Source organism: Emys orbicularis, chromosome 4 (assembly GCF_028017835.1).
Source record: "Emys orbicularis isolate rEmyOrb1 chromosome 4, rEmyOrb1.hap1, whole genome shotgun sequence".
In the NCBI taxonomy this organism is placed as follows: domain Eukaryota; kingdom Metazoa; phylum Chordata; order Testudines; family Emydidae; genus Emys; species Emys orbicularis.
The window spans coordinates 7366801-7387232 of record NC_088686.1 but is presented as its reverse complement, the minus strand read 5'-3'; the positions used below and the strand labels follow the sequence as shown (position 1 = coordinate 7387232).

At 47.2% G+C, this 20432-nt stretch overlaps 2 protein-coding genes across 3 annotated transcripts in view; one reads left to right on the top strand and one right to left on the bottom strand.

The window, feature by feature from the left end:
• Positions 1-1922: 1922 nt before the first annotated feature.
• Positions 1923-8244, bottom strand: DMAC2L (distal membrane arm assembly component 2 like). 2 transcript variants are annotated; one of them, XM_065403219.1, is made up of 5 exons: positions 8111-8244; positions 6152-6314; positions 4731-4939; positions 3724-3895; positions 1923-2051 (listed from the first exon to the last, which is right to left on the bottom strand). In XM_065403219.1, the coding sequence occupies exons 2-5, from the start codon at positions 6256-6258 to the stop codon at positions 1937-1939; spliced, it is 603 nt and encodes a 200-aa protein (XP_065259291.1). In that variant the 5' UTR covers positions 6259-6314; positions 8111-8244; the 3' UTR covers positions 1923-1936. The 2 variants fall into 2 exon arrangements, with proteins under 2 accessions (XP_065259291.1, XP_065259290.1); XM_065403218.1 differs by having other exon boundaries at positions 6152-6262.
• The window catches only part of L2HGDH (L-2-hydroxyglutarate dehydrogenase), a 31863-nt gene continuing 19339 nt past the window's right edge, over positions 7909-20432 (top strand). Inside the window, exons 1-3 of the mRNA XM_065403217.1 lie at positions 7909-8000; positions 14080-14195; positions 19323-19474. Of these exons, the coding sequence (XP_065259289.1) occupies positions 7909-8000; positions 14080-14195; positions 19323-19474 (360 nt within the window). The remainder of the gene's footprint in view (positions 8001-14079; positions 14196-19322; positions 19475-20432) is intronic.

The window sequence follows — 20432 nt, the reverse complement described above, 5'->3', positions numbered from 1 at the left end:
AAGCAATTTACTATATCCAGACAGTAACACAATACTTATCATTTGATCAGGGTACTTACAAATGGGCTAAACCCCATCTTGGTCAGCTCCAGCGTGGTCAGCCAATGAACCTTTTCAGAGTTTACTTTTTATGCTCTTTAACAACCAAGTGATGTCATGGCCAAGTACTGACTTTAGCTAAAAACCAATTTGAGACCATTCATCCTTAATTCCAGCCTTAACACAGATCAGACTGTATTTCTCCCCAAGGCCTTTCCTCCCTCTCTCTGCCCCTCCTCCTTGCTGACCAACAGTATTTCTTTTGCATCTGGGTTCACACAGGCCCTAATTTTTGAGATGACAGTGATATGTGGGGTGGGAAGGGCTATGCTGGCTCATTTTAAGACCGATTCTCTGTCTTATTTAAAACCATCCCCAGTCATCCCTGTTGGTCAGAGGCCTTTTTAGAAATCTTTCCTTATGTTTTAGTTATTCTTTGAACCAGACATCCTCCCTACTTAATTCCTTCTAGCCTTATAATTCATTATTTCCAAGGCCTTCCTTCGACTTACTAGTCAGGGCTGTTCTTTAAGCTAACTTTAATTCTTTCATTTCATATTTATCCTACAATAAATACCAGCTCAGCTTTACTGTCCCCAAATTGCTGAGCATATACCCTCCAAGATACAGGTCAGTGAGTCTTTCAGAATGGACAGGTTGTTCAAATGGGACAAATAAGGGATGTTCTCCATTCTGCTCTGCATTACCTCTGGGGGAGAAATGATTTAAAGGAGAGAGAGAGAGCAACAGGTACAATCCATAATAGATTCCCAGAGTGGAAGAGAGAAAAAGAAACATTCAGGGCTGCCATGAAGGAGACTGAATAGAGGTTTTCACTCTCCCCTTCTGGGAACTCTCAACACACAACTGTGGAGTTAGCAAGAACCTTGTTTCCTTGCAAGCCCTTCTTTGCCCTACCACAGAAGCCTGGAAGGGGTTCATAAAAGCACTATAACCCTTTTGAAGATAGACCACCTCTCTCAACTTGGCAGAAGTATAAAATATTCGTTACTAATTACGTTATTTCATTAAGTGCACCCAAACCTGTTTGGGGGTAGGTTAGGGTGACCAGATGTCCCGATTTTATAGGGACAGTCCTGATTTTGAGGTCCCTTATATAGGTTCCTATTACCTCCCACCCCCTGTCCCGATTTTTCACACTTGCTCTCTGGTCACCCTAGGGGTAGGTACAAGGCCTAATTCAGCCCAACGTAGTTTAAAGCAATAGTCTGTGCAAGGGCATCCACCAGAAAACCTGCTTCTTCACAGGAAAAAAGTGCTCGGCCTACCAGCTGCAGTCCCTTGGAAAAGTTATAGAGCCTGTCTTTGAAAAAACTACCCCTAATTTCTTTCCATTTGGATTTGACTTAAATTGGTTTTCAAGAGTGTTTACTAAAACTTCATCATACACATTTGGTAACATTCCCAAACAGACCGTGCACAGCTCTCATTTAGGCAGCAGGTGAAACTTGACAAATATTCAGTACAGCTGTATACTGTCTAGTTCTTCAGCCATACTCAATCTCTTTTCCATACTCATCTGGTAGACAGAGGCACATTTAAAAACAGCCATTGTAATTCTATACATGGGTGCAAGGAAGAGTATTTGGTTTTTACTTATTTCCCCTGCTAGTAGACAGAATTCTTTATCTTCTTACAACCACTCCAAAACATACAAGTGTTTACAGAATTGCATTCGCTGCAGTTAAGTGAAGCACAAATTAAGTTCAACGACATTTCACTGAGATTGATTTTTTTTTTTAAAATACCTTCAAAGCCATGGATGAGAGATCTTCTTCCATGAGGAAATATAAGTAGTGACAACTGTATAACCCATACAGTTTAAGGATAATGAATATTATGAAATAAGATACCTCAGAATTACGTAAAGATGCCTTTATTCTAAATCTAATTCCAGCTCCAGTGATGGCATTGATTTCTTAAGGATCTGAACAGTAGTTTCTTTCTCACTTATCCCAGGAAGGTCACTCAGAAATAAATATTCAAGGTTCCTATAAATATATAAAAAGTCAGTCAGTGGCTACTTTACAAGACAGTGTGATTAATTTCAAAAGCACAGATGCTTTCACCCTTAAATTAATTATACATATGAAGAGACTCTGGGGGCTGTAGGTGTTTCAAAGAATTTTTAATAGGAAGCCAATATTTTCAAAATTGGTTGCCTAAAGTTTTCAGAGGAGCTTAGTAGCTACAAGCTTCCATTGATTCATTTCTTAAAGTGTGCAAGGTGCTTTGCTAACAAAACTGAAGACAAGATCCCTGCCCCACATACCATCCTGCTCTTTTTATATTACTTTTTATTACTATCAGAAGTCCTCCTAGTAACTTACTAAGGCCGTGAAAGCCAAACTGGTTCCTCTTCACCATTAGCAAGGAGTTTGTCAATGTTTATACTCCTGTATAATAATCAGAGTATAGTGCTGCTTGAAGTGCTCTGTTGAAATAGGGGCTTCACTGCCTCCCATGCAGGGATTAAAAAACAAACAAGGCCTCAATCCCAAAGCCTTTAGGAGCTACATCAGACACAGCTAAAGCAAAGTGGTTAAAGTAAACAAAGATAATTGGAGGTGTGGTGAATTGTAAATGCCAGGGTTGGTTTTGTTTGGTTTTGTTTTACGTTGAGGAGAAAGGGATGGGGTGCTCACTGGCAGAAAGCAAGGTGAAAGTGGGTTGTTAGTTCCTAAGCAAGACTCCCAGGTATGTCTACACTGCAATAAAAGACCCATGGCTGGCCCGGGTCAGCTGACTCAGGCTCACGGAGCTCCAGGGCTATAGAATTATAGTGTAGACATTGGCGCCGGAGCCCTGGCTTTGGGACCCTCCCCACTCACAGGGTCTCACAGTCCAAGCTACAGCCCAAGCATCTAAGGCCTGGTCCACACTAACCCCCCACTTCGAACTAAGATACGCAACTTCAGCTACGTTAATAACGTAGCTGAAGTCGAAGTAGCTTAGTTCGAACTTACCGCGGGTCCAGACGCGGCAGGCAAGCTCCCCCGTCGACTCCGCGTACTCCTCTCGCGGAGCAGGAGTACCGGCATCGACGGCGAGCACTTCCGGGATCGATTTATCGCGTCTAGACAAGACGCGATAAATCGATCCCAGAAGATCAATTGCTTACCTCCGGACCCGGCGGTAAGTATAGACGTACCCTAAGCTGCAATTGTGCAGTGTAGCACAGACATATCCTAACATAGTAGTCCAAAGGTGGCAGGTAAATGTACTAATCCACTGCACTTGCAGAGACAATGCCTCAGCACAGGGACAGCATGATCTGCTGTAATCTGTTGAGCAACCAACATTTCTGAATCTCACCTACAAATGGGGACATGAAAAAAGGTTAACTACGAGGACATGCTTCAGCTGTGGATTCACATACTCTTAGGCTTCCTACTTTCAGCACTATAGCCTACAGTTAGTTCTCCTTACTGAATTGTTGTTAGGTTAATGGGTTTGTTAGATTTTTGTGTGTTAATTCAGACTGCTAAAACTGATTTATCAGACCAGCCCACACCGTTTTTGCTTTCATTGTACATCAAAGACTACTGAACTCTAATGTAAACAAAAAAAATGAATTTCAGTGATCCAACACTATTCTAAACATACAAATATGGCAAGAGCTAGAAAAGTCATGTTCTACAAGACGTTCCCTCAATGGCTCACGTTAGTTTGTGGAGTGCTATGATGCCTTTATCTGTGACATTCCCACAGGAAATTATCATCAGTCGCAGGAGACTTTTCTGTAAACTCTCAGTCTCACTGATCCTCTGCAGACATTCATCCTGGACATAAATACAGTTGCTCAGCTTAATTTCCTCAACGTGTTTGAGACCATCTGGAAAAGAGAAAAATCATAATACAAGGAGCAAACTGTATGAGGTGCCGCCAACGGGTTTGCAGTTCTTATTCTCATGCTTCCATAAACTGGTGGCAACAGATGCCTGCATATGGAAGAGCCATAATGCATCATGAATTATTGTACTGTACTCTGCAGCAATCCCATTGTAGGCTTCACAATCACAAAAGCATGACTAAGGTTCTAAGGGCTTTTATACGGAAGTAGGCAAATGACAGAAAATCAGCATGACTGATAAGCGCTGAACTAACAATGCAATTATGCAAGAAATTTAAGATGATTTGCAAAGAAAAAAAAAGAGTGTGTCCCCCATTTTTGTTCTTTGTTGTGTAAGGCATGACTGAAAGGCAACAGCTTTTTAAAAATTCTGTTTCTTTTCAATTAGAAATTCAGATCTTGCTTATCTGGCTTTTCCTGGAAACGACTATGGCTTCACAAATACCAAAAATTGACACATGATTTAGAGTAAGTCTTTTTTATTCAGAACATTTAAAACCCTGGTTTGCATTAATGCATATTGAACTATAAACTTATTTAACTAATAAATCTTTGTTCCAATTGTTTAATGCTCTTCCCTCTTCAAGTAGTGGCTGACAAAGCTCCCAATCCATCTGTATCCTAAAAAGAGACCTCCAGCAAAAACAGAGGTACAAATCTGATATTTCTCAATTAAAACACAAACATTTTTCTTTTAAAAATCAAGCCTTCTCTATGAGTCACAAAGAAACAAAAAAAGACACAACTGCTCAGTCTTTGATGCAAATGGATGAATTTTAAGGACAACATATAATTTGCAAAGCTGCGTCTTGGTTACCCAAATAATCAAATCCTCGGTACATGATGCAGGACTCTGTGGCATCGATTGCTTGTATCTTGTATTTTCCTAAAGGCCCGGTTGGGAGACCATTGTAGTCATGCTGCCATTTATCATAGCCTTGAAAACGAACCAGCGCCCCACACCGCAGAAGCCATTCAGAAGCTGCTCTATCAGGGCCAACAGCCTGTATACGTTCATAGTCTACCCTATCAACATAGAACAAACATTTAGATCTTCCTATACCAACATACAGCTTTATCACATTTGCAGCCCTATTACTACACAATAAATATTTTTAAGTGTATGATGAAAGGAAAAGAGAAAGATAGGATTGAGTCCCACGGCAGTGCTTTACACCAACTTATTAAGTCTGCACTATTTAAAACAAAAATCTGGTAACCTGTGTTAATTTATATTTTAAATTAAAATTAAATTTTGGTAAGGTAATGAAGAAAGATATTGCTAGCTGATTTGTCACTTGTATTTCTCTCTAATCCTCTCCTTCTGTCTGTGCTCAGCATTCTACCTCTGCCAACCCCATGCACTCATTAAGCTCACGTTGCCCTACCTTATTAATTCAAAACGACTTGGTAGGCATGAAAATGCTACACAAGTATTGCAAAAGCATGAAACAGACAGAGAAGTCTGTATGCAGGAGATATCCAGCATCTGCCCAGGATGAGGCTTTACAACAGTATTTGGGATTTTGCCTCCTGAGTCAGTTTTGATTCCATCATAGATTGCTACATACATGCCATTCCTGACATCTCTTTTGTCAAGGTTTAATAGTACTACAAAGGGACACACCCCAGGAATTAGTTAAAATCCTGGGATCTATTCTATGAGGATGCTTCTTAAGACTTGGTGGAGAATGCTGAAGAAGACTGAATGCAGACTATGAATGTCTGACATTTGTTATTGGTAGAGAAATAATTAAATTTTAACTTTTTTAAAAACAAAAAAACCTGTTAGTGCAACTAAATTACATTAGGAAGGATAATTCTTTAGAGCGCCTTCTGAATACATAAAGGAAATTTAGAATGCAAGAGCCAGAATTTAAATGCTAATGGAATCAAGGCCAAAGGAAGATGGGGATTTAGGAAGCTAGAATTTAAATTCTAACTAGTCTCAACCAAGGTAAATAAAATTACCCCACAGCATACTGATTAAAGCACACACCTTCCTTTGTAAATCAGTGATTTTATTACTGGAACATGTAAGAAACAACCACTGTCTGACAACAGAATACTATTTGAAAAGAAAAAACATTTTTAATAGAAAAAGCTCTCTCCTGTTCTTCTGTGACTTGTAACTGGCTACTGTTGCTTATGCATTAACTGAATAACGACGCTACATAGTGATGTGCATCAGAGCTTTTAACTAGCACATGAACTATTACATACATCTGTTTTCCTTACTTGTTAAAAACTGCATTCAGCCATCCCCAGAAGTGCCTGCGTGCACCTGGGGTTGATAGTTTCTTTAAGCTGAGCACTGGTTGTATGAAATTTCCCAACAGCATCATAGAACTGAAAGAGAGGTTTACTGAAATGTCAGTTTGGAGCCTCTGTCCTCTTGCCACTAGTCACGTACAAAGAAAACATATATTACAGCTATTTTGTTTTGTTTAAATAACACTATGTCACTTAATTGAAGGATATTTTTAACTTTTTAGCGATTACAGATATGAATGTATGTCATCAGAAGCATCCCATTGACTGGCAGCCTGAAAAATGCTGAAGTGCTAAGAAAGCAATGCCATAGTTAAATCTGCAACTTGGAATCAAAGATCAGTTTTGTTTTCAAATTTTAAACAGATGGCATCAGCACTCAAATGTAAATAAATGCTAAGTCGTTTGTATTCACAGTGACACCGCCTGCTGTTGATCTGATTTTAGTCAGGCCACACCACTAAGAAGGGCTGGTGCAGGCTGGAGAAGTCTCCTAAATGGGAGCTCTAGCCAAATCATATCCTCTCAGGATCCCGCGACAGACCGCGGGAGAACAGGGGTGGCCAACCTGTGGCTCCGGAGCCATATGTAGCTCTTCAGGTTAACATGCGGCTCCTTGTATAGGCACCGACTCCAGGGCTGGAGCTACAGGCACCAACTTTCCAATGTGCACTGCTCAACCCCTGGCTCTGCCACAGGCCCTACCCCTCTCCACCCCTTCCCCTGAGCCTGCCATGCCTTCGCTCCTCCCCCCAGAGCTTCCTGCACACCACGAAACAGCTGATCGGGAGGGAGGGACAGGCACTGACTGGCAGGGCTGCCGGTGGGCGGGAGGCGCTGGGAGCTGGTGGAGGGGAGCAGATGGGGGGCTGCTGACGTATTACTGTGGCTCTTAGGCAATGTATATTGGTAAATTTTGGCTCCTTCTCTGGCTCAGGTTGGCTACCCATGGGGCTAGAGACTTTAAGGTCAGAAGGGACCACCCTGATCATCAGGGGCGGCTCTATGTATTTTGCCGCCCCAAGCACGGCAGTCAGGCGGCCTTCAGCGGCACGCTTGCAGGAGGTCCGCTGGTAACGCGGATTCGGCGGCATGCCTGCGGGAGGTCCGCCGGTCCCACGCCTTCGGCGTACACACCGCCGAATTGCTGCCGAAACCGCGGGCCCAGCAGACCTCCCGCAGGCATGCCGCCGAAGGCAGCCTGGCTGCCGCCCTCACGGCGACCGGCAGGCCGCCCCCAGCGGCTTGCCGCCCCAGGCACGCGCTCGGTGCGCTGGTGCCTGGAGCCGCCTCGGCTGATCATCTAGTCTGGCCTCCTGCACATCGCAGGCCACAGCCCCTCGGCCACCCGCTCCTGTAACAGACCCGGCGCCGCTGCGGAGTCACTGACGTCTTTGACTCTTGGGGCCCGCTAAGCCGCCTGGGGGAGGGATGGCCCGGCCCACGGGCCCGGCCAGGCTACGGGCTGCCCTGAGCTCACCCGGGCAGCGCACAGGCTTCCCGCCCCGCTGAGGCGGCGCAGGCCCGGCCCGGCCCCGGGGGCTGGAGGCGAAGCCATGCGACCCCCCTCCATGGCTACCGGGGAGCAGCCCGGCGCGGCGCCCCTGGGCCCGCTCTGACACCCGGGGAGCGGCGGCAGCGGCCGGCGTGACTCCTCCTCTCGCGGCTGTGGGAGGAGCGAGGCGGGCTCGGGCTCCGAGAGCCGCCGCCGGGACGAGCCCAGGATGCCGCCGCTGCTGCGGGCGGGCCGCGCCTGGGGCCGGGTGGGCCTGCCCGGGCTGTGCCGGGCCCTGGGGCACCAGCGCCGCCGCAGTAGGTGAGGCCGCCGGCGTAGGGCCCTTCCCGCGGGAGCGCCGGGAACGGAGCCCGGCTCAGCCCCCCCCCCCGTGCCCGGCCCGGCCCGGCCCGGCCCGGCGCGGCGCTAACCTGGCGGGAGAGAATTAGAACCGGGCCGCGTGTGGACGCGCTGACTTCGGAGTAGACGGAGCCGAAGTGGATTCGGTCACTGTTGGCCCGAACCAGGCGAGCCTGCTGGGGGGCGGTGCCCGCGGAGCCGAGCTGGCTCCAGTTCGCCCGCTGGCCGGGTGGGGGCTGGCGGGACGGGGACGGTGGAAGTCAGGGCTGGGGCCTGCCTGCCTCTGCTGCTCCCCTTCGCCCCTGGTGCAGAGGTCGGCTGGGGCCGCGGTGTGCTTGTGATCTTGCTCCCTCAGCGGCTCCTAACGCTTCTCTTATGCCAGTGAAATTGCTTGAGACTTAAGTTTTCTTCTACTTGAAAGATCTGCGGCTGGTGTGTTTTAGCCACTGTATTTCCTGTGCAATGCTAATAGGGTGACCAGATGTCCCAATTTTATAGGGACAGTCCCGATTTGGGGGTCTTTTTCTTATATTGGATCCTATTACCCCCACCCCCTGTCCTGATTTTTCACACTTGCTGTCTGGTCACCTTGAATGCTAATAACACGCTGTGCCCCTCAGTTCCTTTTTGGAGGACTGGTAGAGCACAGCTCACCTAGGGCCCAATCTTGCAAAAAAACTAAGCATATGCTTAACTGTACCCAGTGTGAGTAGTCCCGCTGATTTAATGGGGTTATTACTGGCAGGGCATAAATAGGCACATGCATGAATTTTTGCAGAATTGGGACCTCAGAGCACTTGTTGGCCTAACACTAGTGAAATAAACCAAAACACTTTGATTCCCCTGAAAGAATTAATGGGTCAGGAATGTTGAGCGTACAACAATATGGGAATCTCAAAAACTGAAACTATTGTCTTTTAAAAAATAAGTGTCACTGCAAGTTGGTGTCACAGTTTGACGCAGTCCCCTTCTCTGGACAGACTCGAGTTTGTGAGTTGACCCACTGGCTGGATCCTATGTGCAGTTGCAGACATCATTTCTGCACCTCTTCCTTGGGACAAGAGGCTCTGCAGCCTAGCTGCTTTAGACCTCTGAATCAGTATCACAGCCCCCTGAACCCCCAGTTGCTTACACACATCTCATGAGTTCCACCTTGCTCTGGGTGCACTGAGCTTCTTGATTAACTGGAACAATGTGGCAGGCAACCAATGAATGCAAGCTTAGCAAAGTAATGTATTAATTATAGGCACTGTACTCGAAACAGCATAGACTTAGGCCTGGTCCACACTACCCCCCCACTTCGGACTAAGGTACGCAAATTCAGCTACGTTAATAACGTAGCTGAATTCGAAGTACCTTAGTCCGAACTTACCGCGGGTCCAGACGCTGCAGGCAGGCTCCCCCGTCGATGCCGCGTACTCCTCTCGCTGAGCTGGAGTACCGGCGTCGACGGCGAGCACTTCCGGGATCGATCCCAGAACATCGATTGCCTGCCGTCGGACCCGGAGGTAAGTGTAGACGTACCCTTACAGATCTTTGAAGAAACCACCACCAGTCCTGAGATTATTCCTTCCCCCCCCTTTAGTCTGATCCTTCCCCTTCTGTGAGCCTGAGGCCTGGTCAGCATCCTTAGGCTAAGGAGACTCCTCCTTGCTTTTCGTCTCTCTCTGGACAGGTTTCTTGGCATATGGCAGTGGACACAGACAGCCTCCTTGCTCAGAGTCACCCCTTCTTAACTTCACTCGCTGGCTCCTTTGGTCATGTAGCTAGCAAAAGAAACTGCAGATCTCCCAGCCATTTGCTATAAGTTGAGTAACTCCAGTCCCTGCTCCCAGCCAGGCTACTGCGTAGAAAGTTCATCATTGTTGCAGGGGATCAGGAATACCTGGAGTTGATGGCTCTAGATTACTCTGTTATAGCTAGAGCACTGCAAATCCACGGATATCTGCTTTATATCCACATCTGCAGCTATCCGTGGACCATTTTTGTGGATCACAGATGGATGTGGATACAAATTTTGTATCCACGCAGGGCTCTAGTCATAGCTTCTCAGACATGGTCATTCCATTAGGTATCAAGTCTGTATTACAAAATGGATGCTTTGTTATGTTCACAGCAAGCACCCAGAAATGAGATAGAAAACATTAATACTCTTGCTAGAAGGTTGCAATGTAACACTACTTTATTTCTTAGAATTCAGAACAAGTAACACACAAGAACCGCAAAACACACAGAGAGAAAACCGACTGCTCTCTAAGGGCTTGTCTTCACTACCCGCCCGGATCGGCGGGTAGAAATCGATCTCTCGGGGATCGATTTAGCGCGTCTCATCGGGACGCAATAATCGATCCCCGAATCGACGCGCGTACTCCACCAGCCCAGGTAGGAGTAAGCGCAGTCGACGGGGGAGCCGCGGCGGTCGATTTGCCGCCGTCCTCACAGCGGGGTAAGTCGGATCAGATACGTCGAATTCAGCTACGCTATTCCCGTAGCTGAATTTGCGTATCTGAAATCGATCCCCCCCCCCCGTAGTGTAGACGTGGCCTAAGTCACTGAGATACAGCTCACCCCGCCTGGCTCTTTCCAGGTTGTCTGTCTGCTGTGCTCATGCTCTGCCACAGAGCCATCCAGGCTCGGGGCTGCAAGCTGGATTCAGAAACCCTCCCCACTCTTAAATTGATAGCTTGCAATTCCAACGCAGTCCTCAGTACACCACATTCTAATCCACAATGTGGATTGCAATATAACATGAAGGTTACAATAAAAAGTGGCGACTCTGCATCAAAATGATGTTCTCAAAATAAATGGGGTCACAATTTGATACAGGTATATCTCACTCTATCATATTCACATAACAGGATTTTACTGTAGAGTAATACCTACTGTTGGTCCATGGACATGCAATATAGAAACATGAAACATGTTTACGTCCCAGTGTCCATATCTTGAAGTTAGATCTGAATTTAGACTCATCCTTGTTTCATGTGAGGCACTGTTCACATTGTATGTATTTCAGTAACGGGCCACCAGCCCAGAAGCAGCAGGAGAAAGCCTTCCATTTAATCCCATAATGCATTTACGTTAGCTGCTGAAAGGACTGTGTCCATAGTCTTCTCCCCAAAATTTGTAAGATAAAGGTACTCATGCTCCACTATGCAAATATCCGGACACCTTCTCAGTTTTTAAGTTACTTTTCAAATAGTCTTCCTCAGAACTCCCAGGTGCCTACATGTGAACACAGGAAGTGTTTCTGCCTAGGTAGGAAATGGATCCTGTGGTGATGAGCAGCAGTGAGCTCCATAGCATCTCAGGAGACAGTATTTTCAAATAAAATAAAAATACATTGAACGAAATTATTTTCATCTTGGCTAACCTCAGATACCATTTGTTTTCCTGTTTCTAATGTGGTAGATTCCAACAGGGCATTATTTATCTGTTGAATGGCTTTGTCAGTGTCAGCAGGTATGTTTGTAGTTGTGGGAATGGTGTTTATTATTCAACTGATGCTCCAAAGTAAGTACAGAAGCACAAAACCTGTTTGTATGGGTCCTACAAAAATAGTCGCTTGGGTTGGGATTTTTTACAATTTTTTGACAACTGAGTGGATTTTGAAAAAGAAAAGTAGGTTTTTTTTAGAATGAGGTCTATTCCCACCAGAGTACTGTATCCCCTTTACAGTACATCAATTTTTTGCTTAAATCACATTATCCTGTGTGCTCCGCTTAAGTGCTGATTCATAGATTTCAAGCCAAAAGAGACCATCTTGGTCCTCTAGTCTGACCACTTGAATAACACCGGTCACCCAGTAATTCCTGCATCAAGACCATACCTCTTGGTTTTGCTACAGCATATCTTCTTGAAAGAAAGCCCATCTTGATTTAAAGAGTGCAGCGTCAGTAAGGGTTTACGCTGTAAACTAGAATGGCTCTAAGAACATAAGAACTTCCATACTGGGTCAGTCCAAAGGTCCATCTAGCCCAGTATCCTGCTTCCTACAGTGGCCAATGCCAGGCGGCCCAGAGGGAATGAACAGAACAGGTTATCATCAAGTGATCCATCCCCTGTCGCCCTTTCCCAGCTTCTGGCAAACAGAGGCTAGGGACACCATCCCTGCCCATCCTGGCTAATTGCCACTGATGGACCTATCCTCCATGAATTTATCTGGTTCTTTTTTGAACATTGTTATAGTCTTGGTCTTCACAATATCCTCTGGCTAAGAGTTTCACAGGTTGACTGTGTGTTGTGTGAAAAAATACTTCCTTTTGTTTGTGTTAAACCTGCTGCCTATTCATTTCAGTTGGTGACCTAGTTCTTGTGTTATGAGTAAACAACACTTGCTTATTTACTTTCTTCACACCAGTCATGATTTTACAGACCTCTATCATATCCCCCCCTTAGTCGTCTTTTTTCCAAGTTGAAAAGTCCCAATCTTTCTAATCTCTCCTGATATGGAAGACGTTCCATACCCCTAATCATTTTTGTTGCCCTTTTCTGAACCTTTTCCAATTCCAATATATCTTTTTTTGAGATGGGGTGACCACATGTGCCTGCAGTATTCAAGATATGGGCGTACCATGGATTTATATAGAGGCAGTATGATATTTTCTGTCTTTTTATCTATCCCTTTTTTAATGATTCCCAACATTCTGTTCGCTTTTTTGACTGCCGCTGCACATTGAGTGGATGTTTGCAGAGAAGTATCCACAATGACTCCAAGATCTCTTTCTTGAGTGGTAACAGCTAATTTAGACCCCATCATTTTATACATATAGTTGGGATTATGTTTTCCAATGTGCATCACTTTGCATTTATCAACATTGAAAACCCTAAAAAATATTTGATCAGGACATTTCTTTCCTCTCAAGAATTTACTACTTGTAGTGCATATACTTTGTATGTAATTTAAGAAACGGTTATACTGTATTCTGCTGTCTGAGAGAATTAAGAAAGAGTCCAGGAGAGTTGTGAGTCGGAGTAGAGTAACCTTGTTAACTGAGTTCATAATAAACATTCTTAACATGGGGAAACAGTCCTAAAAGTATTATTATTTATTATGTGTGTTATCATAGTGCCTTGGGGTCCTACTGCATGCTTAGGGCTCCTTTGAGCGAGGCGCTTTACAAACATCGAACAAAAAGACAGTCCCTGTCCTGGAGATCTTACAATCTTAGTATAAGATGAGACCACAGGTGGGTACACACAGACGGGGGGTACAAACAATGAGACAATATTAACTTCAGATGATCTCAGCATTGGAGTAAGATCTGTGGTTGTGGCTTCATCTGTGAGTCTGCTCTAAAGTTCCTGCCTGGCTAAATGGCAGCTATTTTATGGACTTGCACAGAGAATCTGGATGTTGTAAATGCTCATGAAGAATGACTTGAGGCTGTCAAGTTGGAGCCTTGGACTTGCTGATTCCAAGTCATCGAAGGGAAAATTGCATCTATCAAAATAGGGAGGAGCAAACAGTTTGACAATCTACTGTATTCTTAGCATTATTAGTTATTGTGCTAGCACTCAAAATGTGCTAGGCACTTTTCCAGCTCCAGGCCCTGTCCTGGAGAACATAAAATCTAAAACAGGAAGACAGATGAAGCTTGGACAAAATGAGACTCAAGTATTGTGATCAGGGTGAATATAGACATATGCCTTGTTCGTTACAGATTTTAATCCTTTTTTCTTTTTTTCTTCACTGAACTATATATTTTCTCTGCGTATTCTGTCTCCCTTCAACTCCCTGGTCTTCCTTGCACAGAATTTCCAGCTTCACTTCCAGGTGGTTTTTTTTTAAAACACACCCCTCTTTCCTCCCAACCTTCCGCACCTTTCCTCAGCATAAACGAGCAGGTCACTCAAAGGTAAATCAGTGGATGACTTAGTCAGCTGGCTTCTTGTATGGATTTCAGAAGAAGTGGGTTTTCAAGAAGACGTTTGTAAAGGGGTCCAACATTCATTTGCTAAAATGCAGCTTCTTTCCGTGTAAATGTGAAGCATGTTGCTAGCGAGCTCTTACAAGATGCCCTTTTTTTTTCCTAAATAGCACTTTTGATGTGGTTGTTGTCGGCGGTGGAATTGTGGGGCTTGCGTCTGCCAGAGAGCTCATTCTGCGACACCCATCGCTCACGTTCGGTGTGCTGGAAAAGGAGAAGGAGTTAGGTATGATATCCATGTTATCCATGATATCCACTGTATCAGAGAGTGACAAAGAAGTTTGCATTTTCTTCCCTTGCTTATTTCTGGTTTCCTGGTGTCAGTCTGTAAGATATTTTAATTAAAAACACATACACACTAAAATAGCAATTTCAAGGGTATTGAATTGAGAAAAAAATTAACAAAAAAATTGGAGGCTCTTTTAATGAGGGGGAAACAGATGGGCAGATAGATACTATCTGAAATGAATGAAGGGTTCCCCTTTGGAATAATTTCACAGTGCGGTCCTGTCAAGGGACTATGCAAACATAGGGAGGAAGAGCATAATAGCTCCCTTGGATGAGTCTTTGGCCTTCTCTTGACTAGTGATTTGCCCCCAACTGGTCAGAAGAACATAAGAATGACCATGCTGGGTCAGACAAATGGTCCATCTATCCCAGTATCCTGTCTTCCGACAGCGGCCAGTGCCAGATGATTCAGAGGGAAGGAACAGAACAGGGCAATTCTGAGTGATCCATCCCCGTCATCCAGTCTCCCCTTCCAGCAGTTAGAGGTTTAGGGACACTCGAGCATAGGGTTGCATCCCTGACCATCTTCGCTTATAGCGTGACAGACCCAGACCAGTAGGGTACAGGAGTCTGGTAGAGGGCAAATATACTGGTCACTGGATGAGTAGATTTCTGTTCCCTGAGTGACCAGAGCAGGGGCTGCACTAGAGTAATCAGGACCCTGCTAGAACCAGTTAAGGCAGGCAGGCTAATTAGGACACCTGGAGCCAATTAAGAAGAAGCTGCTAGAATCATTTAAGGCAGGCTAATCAGAGCACCTGGGTTTTAAAAGGAGCTCACTTCAGTTTGTGGTGCGAGTGTGAGGAGCTGGGAGCAAGAGGCGCAAGGAGCTGAGAGTGAGAGGGTATGCTGCTGGAGGACTGAGGAGCACAAGTGTTATCAGACACCAGGAGGAAGGTCCTGTGGTGAGAATAAGGAAGGTGTTTGGAGGAGGCCATAGGGAAGTAGCCCAGGGAGTTGTAGTTGTCATGCAGCTGTTACAGGAGGCACTATAGACAGCTGCAGTCCACAGGGCCCTGGGCTGGAACCCGGAGTAGAGGGCGGGCCTGGGTTCCCCCCAAACCTCCCAATTGAAATGGACTGTGGGTTCTTCCAGAGGGGAAGGTCTCTGGGCTGTTCCCCAACCCACATGGTGAATCTCTGAGGCAAGAAAATCCACCAATAAGCGCAGGACCCACCAAGATAGAGGAGGAACTTTGTCACAATAGCCATTGATGGACCTGTTCTCCATGAACTTAACTAATTCTTTTTTGAACCCACTTATGCTTTTGGCCTTCACAGCATACCCTGGCAACAAGTTCCATGGGTTGTCTGTGTGTTGTGTCAAGAAGTTCGTCCTTTTGTTTGCTTTAAACCTGCTGCCTAGTTCTTGTGTTATGTGAAGGGGTAAATGACATCCGTGCCGCTGAATTGATGCAAAAGGTAAAGTTGCTGTTTGTATCTGTGGAGCTTACCCGTGTGATGTACCACTACATCTATCACAGGGACTGGAAAATCATCAGTCTAGGAAGGCCTATGGCTAGGTCTGCAGGTTTGTCACAGTGGGAAAAATATAATGGATACCGGGATTTTCCCAGTTGTCCCTGACTTGTGTTTGTGTCTGTGATTTTAATAAACTCACCCTGCCGTGGCAGCTTCTGTGGCCCCTGTCCCACAGGGTTGGGCCCAGGAATTTTGACCTGGCGCATTGGGTCGCAACACCGCTCAGGTTTGGCCCAGCTGCCCCGCCATCACGATGAGGGGCCAGCCGGGCCAAATTTGAGTATGTGGCATTGCGACCTGGTATCCTGTGTTGTTGTACCACTCAGGCCCCTCCGTCCCATAGGTGAATGCAGGACAGGCTCACTCTCAGCCACCTTCCCCCTTCCAGGACCCCTCTCTTCGTCATGGCATTTTTAATCAAAAATCATGGGAAATGATTTTTGATTAAAAATAATGCCGTGACGAATGTGGAGCCCTGCTTATGGCACCTCCTCAAACAGCTGGGACTGATACTGTCTAGTAATTTCCCCCAGTTCCCTGGCTCTTAACATAGGTGTTCCATGCAGTAGTCTCGCTTTGAAGATCAGAGCTAATATAATTATTCCAGTGACTACCTGCAGGGTTTGGTTAGTGATGCCAATGGGACTGGTGCCTGTTTACACCACAGCTGGTAAATAGGGACACTTGGAATCTTGCGACACACCAAGGCCTGTTTTCTATCCAGACTTTGAAACAAGAAAGACTAAGCACCCTTGTTTTGCAGTTTGTTCTTCAGCTAAGTAAGAAGAACTTGCAAATACAGCTGCATTGCCAATGATCAATCTCCTGCCACTAAGTGCTTATGCAGAATCCCCAAACACGTAGCATAGGGTCCGAGGAATCCCAAGAGGGTAAATCAAACTGCTGACTTAGAATAGTGTGACCTAATGTGTGTGGATAATGCTGAAACAGCTGAATGCCTTAAATAGACACCTCAGCTGGGTTATTGTTGCTATATAAGCCATTTATATATTAAAGTATTTAATGCCCTTGTCTTACCATGAGTCTTAAGAGAGGAGGCTATCAGTTGTGTGGGTAAGTGAATGGGCGTAAGATTCGGGCACCAACATTTTAAGGGGGAGATTGTGTAACCTTTTTCGAATAAGAAATTAAATTTGGTCAATAAAAGTACTCTTGGGACCTGCCTCTCTCTCCTCCATTTCACTTCCCAAGAGAGAAGTAGTAACAGTCAGGCCTGGCTCACAAATGCTCGAAAGCCTTTCGCAGAGACAAGCAGGGCTGCCAGTATGTGAGATATTCAGGATCGTACTGGCAGTGGAGTACAGTGAGGCTTTATAGCAGGGGTCTCAAACATGCGGCCCGTGGGGCTCTTGCGTGTGGCCTGCCAAGCTCCCCACGCCCCCCACCCACCCCTCTGCCTACCCGCAGGATTGGCCCCTGTGGCGTTGCGAGCCCCGCGCCGCTCTCTGAAGCAGCTGGCAGCACACCCCTTCGGGTCGGGGGAGGAGGGGAAAGGGCTCCTGCATTGCCTCCTTCCAGGCACTGCCCCCTGCAGTTCCCATTGGCTGGGAACAGGGAACCGCGGCCAATGGGAGCTTCGTGGGAGGTACCTAGAGGAGCGGCAAGAGCATTGCACGCACAGAACCCTGAAGCCCCCCCCCCTTCCCCCAGGGGCTGCAGGGACACGGTTCCAGCTGCTTCCTGGAACGGAACGGAGCGGCGTGGGGCCAGGGCAGGCAGGCAGGAGCTCGCACCCTGAACCCCTCCCGCACCTCAACCCCCTGCCCTGAGCCCCCTGCCCTGAGCCCCTTGCCACATCCCACACCCCTCCTGCACCCCAACCCCCTGCCCTGAGCCCCCTGCCACATCCCGCACCCCGCTGCACCCCAACCCCCTGCCCTGAGCCCCCTGCCACATCCCACACCCCAACTCCCTGCCCTGAGTCCCCTGCCACATCCCACACCCCTCCTGCACCCCAACCCTTTGCCCTGAGCCCCCTGCCACATCCTGCACCCCTCCTGCACTCCCTGCGCTGAGCCACCTGCCGCACCCCTCACCCTCTTGCACCCCACTCACAAACTCCCTGCCCTGAGCCCCCTGCTGCACCCTGCACACCACCTGCACCTCAACTTCCTGCCCTGAGCCCCCGCCGCACCCTGCACCCCCTGGGGGCAGCGTTGGGGTGGGGACTTCGGGGAAGGGGTTGGAATGGGGTGGGAAGAGGTGGGGCATGGGCGGGGCCTAATGGATGGGGTGGAGTGGGGGCGGGGCCAGAGGCAGCGATGGGGGGTGTCAGTGATGCGGCCCTTGGTTCAATGCACTAGTTCTCATGTGGCCCTTATGGTCATTTGAGTTTGAGACCCCTGCTTTACGGGGTCATTTCATTTTAAGAATTAGTGTTAACATTTAGAAAGTCTGGACTGATGTGTACACAATTGTGGCTTGTAAGGGGGTGGCACCCACCTCTCGCGAGCGCCCCTGGTCGAGTGCGTGGGTGCCTGCAGTTTCCTCAGTTTCTTGGCTCCCAGTGACCCCCATCCGCCGCTGCGCTTGTCAGGAGGGTCTTTGGTGACTCAGCCCTTCAGCCGAGTCACCCACAATCTATGTGCCAACAAACAAAACAAACCCCTTCTGCAGTCCACTGTCCAACCGGGCGTATCTCAAAGCCCTCAGTAATGTCCTGTAGCCCTCCCTGGGCTCAGTCCTTTCACAGTCCAACAGGGCTTATCACAGTACCCCTCCTTTGGCAACGTCTCTGTAGCCCTCCCCAGGCTTCAGTCTTCAGTCTGACCAACAGGGCCTATCTCAGTGCCCTAGTTGGCCAGCTTACGTGTGAAGGTTCCTGCTCTGGGATGGCACATCACCCCCGGGGCTTCCTTGCTGGAGGCTCTTCACCTGCTCTTTAGGCCTCTGAGCCCGGCTGGCTGAGTCTCCGTTCAGCCCCCTTCTGGGGGGTAACAGTTCCATGTACAGTCCCTTCCCTGGGCCTGTCTACACTCCCTTCTCTCAGGACACAACCACTTCCTCACTAGCTGTTGGGGGAGGGGGGCACCCAAGCCCACCCACTACTCTAGGTCCCAGTCCAGGGACCCTCTAAGTAGCAGCTATGTGCCATGTCTCTAACTGCAAGTCCCTTGGCCATTTCCCCGTAGCCCATCTTAATTGAGTCTTGATAGCCAGCCAGAAGCTGTTCCCTTGCTTCCCCGGTTCCCTGCCAGCAACTACCTGCCTTAGCCCTTGCAGCCCCTGCAGCCAGCCAGGAGCACCTCTTGCTCCCCTGGACCCTGCAAGCACAGTCATCTATCCAGCCCTTTCAACTCCTTTTATATGAGCCCGCTGGGCACTGATTGACTGCTCCCTGCAGCCCCTCTCATTGACTGTGTCCCACACAGCCACTCTAAGCAGCTTGGAGGAGAATGAAAGGAGGAATCTCCTGGAGTGGAATGTTACTGCATCTTATTACTGTAGAATCTAACTAGGGCACAGCCTTAAATTGACCATTTTTCTGATGACTGAAGGTAGTGTATGAATCTAAGATATGTGGAGCATGTATTTTAATAGCATAACTTCTCTCTTTATTTAGCCTGCCACCAGAGTGGACATAACAGTGGTGTCATTCATAGTGGAATTTACTACACACCTGGATCTCTGAAAGCTAAATTGTGCGTGCAGGGTGCGGCCCTCTGCTATGAATACTGTGACCGAAAGGGAATTCCATACAAACAGTGTGGCAAGGTACAGTAGCTGCCGCGGCTTCTCTCTCTCTGATTTTGGAAACTGTGACTGTATGATGTATACAGTGTAACACTACCACACACGCTATTGTGGTAATTTCACCAAGGGATATATTCCGGTGTGAACATAAGTGTACATGGACACGGTTAAATCCTGCAGGGTGAGTGTGCCCTTGCCATCTTTTCGCAGGAACTCAAATTAATTCCTCCCTTGGGCCCATACACTGCAAGGCAATGGTCTACTGAGGTGAGGTGATAACATCTGCAGTTTAGACTCCATATTAGGACACCCCACTGTGCGTCTTTCTTCCTTTCCCTCCATATACGTCTCAAACTCTCTTGCTGCTGGGTTACGTTAAACGTTATTTTTAAAAGCGTCCCAACAGGATTTAAAACCATATCCCCCTGCCTCCTTCACACTCTAAGCTTTGGCGTTATGGCACTAGTTGCAAATATCTTCCAGGGAAGGTCAGTTAAATTGTTTCTAAAGACCTCTTTTTTTCACACTTCCTTTAAGTGTGGCAGTGCTCTCCGAGGCTATGTCTACACAACAGACCTTACAGCGGGCACAGCTGCGCCGCTGTAAGGTCTCCCGTGTCGTCACTCTATGCCGACGGGAGAGAGCTCTCCCACCCACGTAATATAACTCCCCCCCCCCCCCCCCCGCCCAATGAGCGGCAGTAGCTATATCGTCGGGAGAGCGTCTCCCACTGACATAGCACTGTCCACACCAGCACTTATCTCAGTGAAACTTTTGTCAGTCGGGGATGGGGGTTTTTTCACACCCTTGATGGACAAAAGTTTGACTGACAAAAGTGCTAGTGCTGACAAAGCCGGAGTATTGGTATATGTTGTGTTCATTAATGCACTCAACAGTCGCTTTTCCTTTGCATTTTCATGCACTGCAAAGGCATTTATTACCATGTTGATGTCTCTCATGAACTCTGTCATCCTTTCTG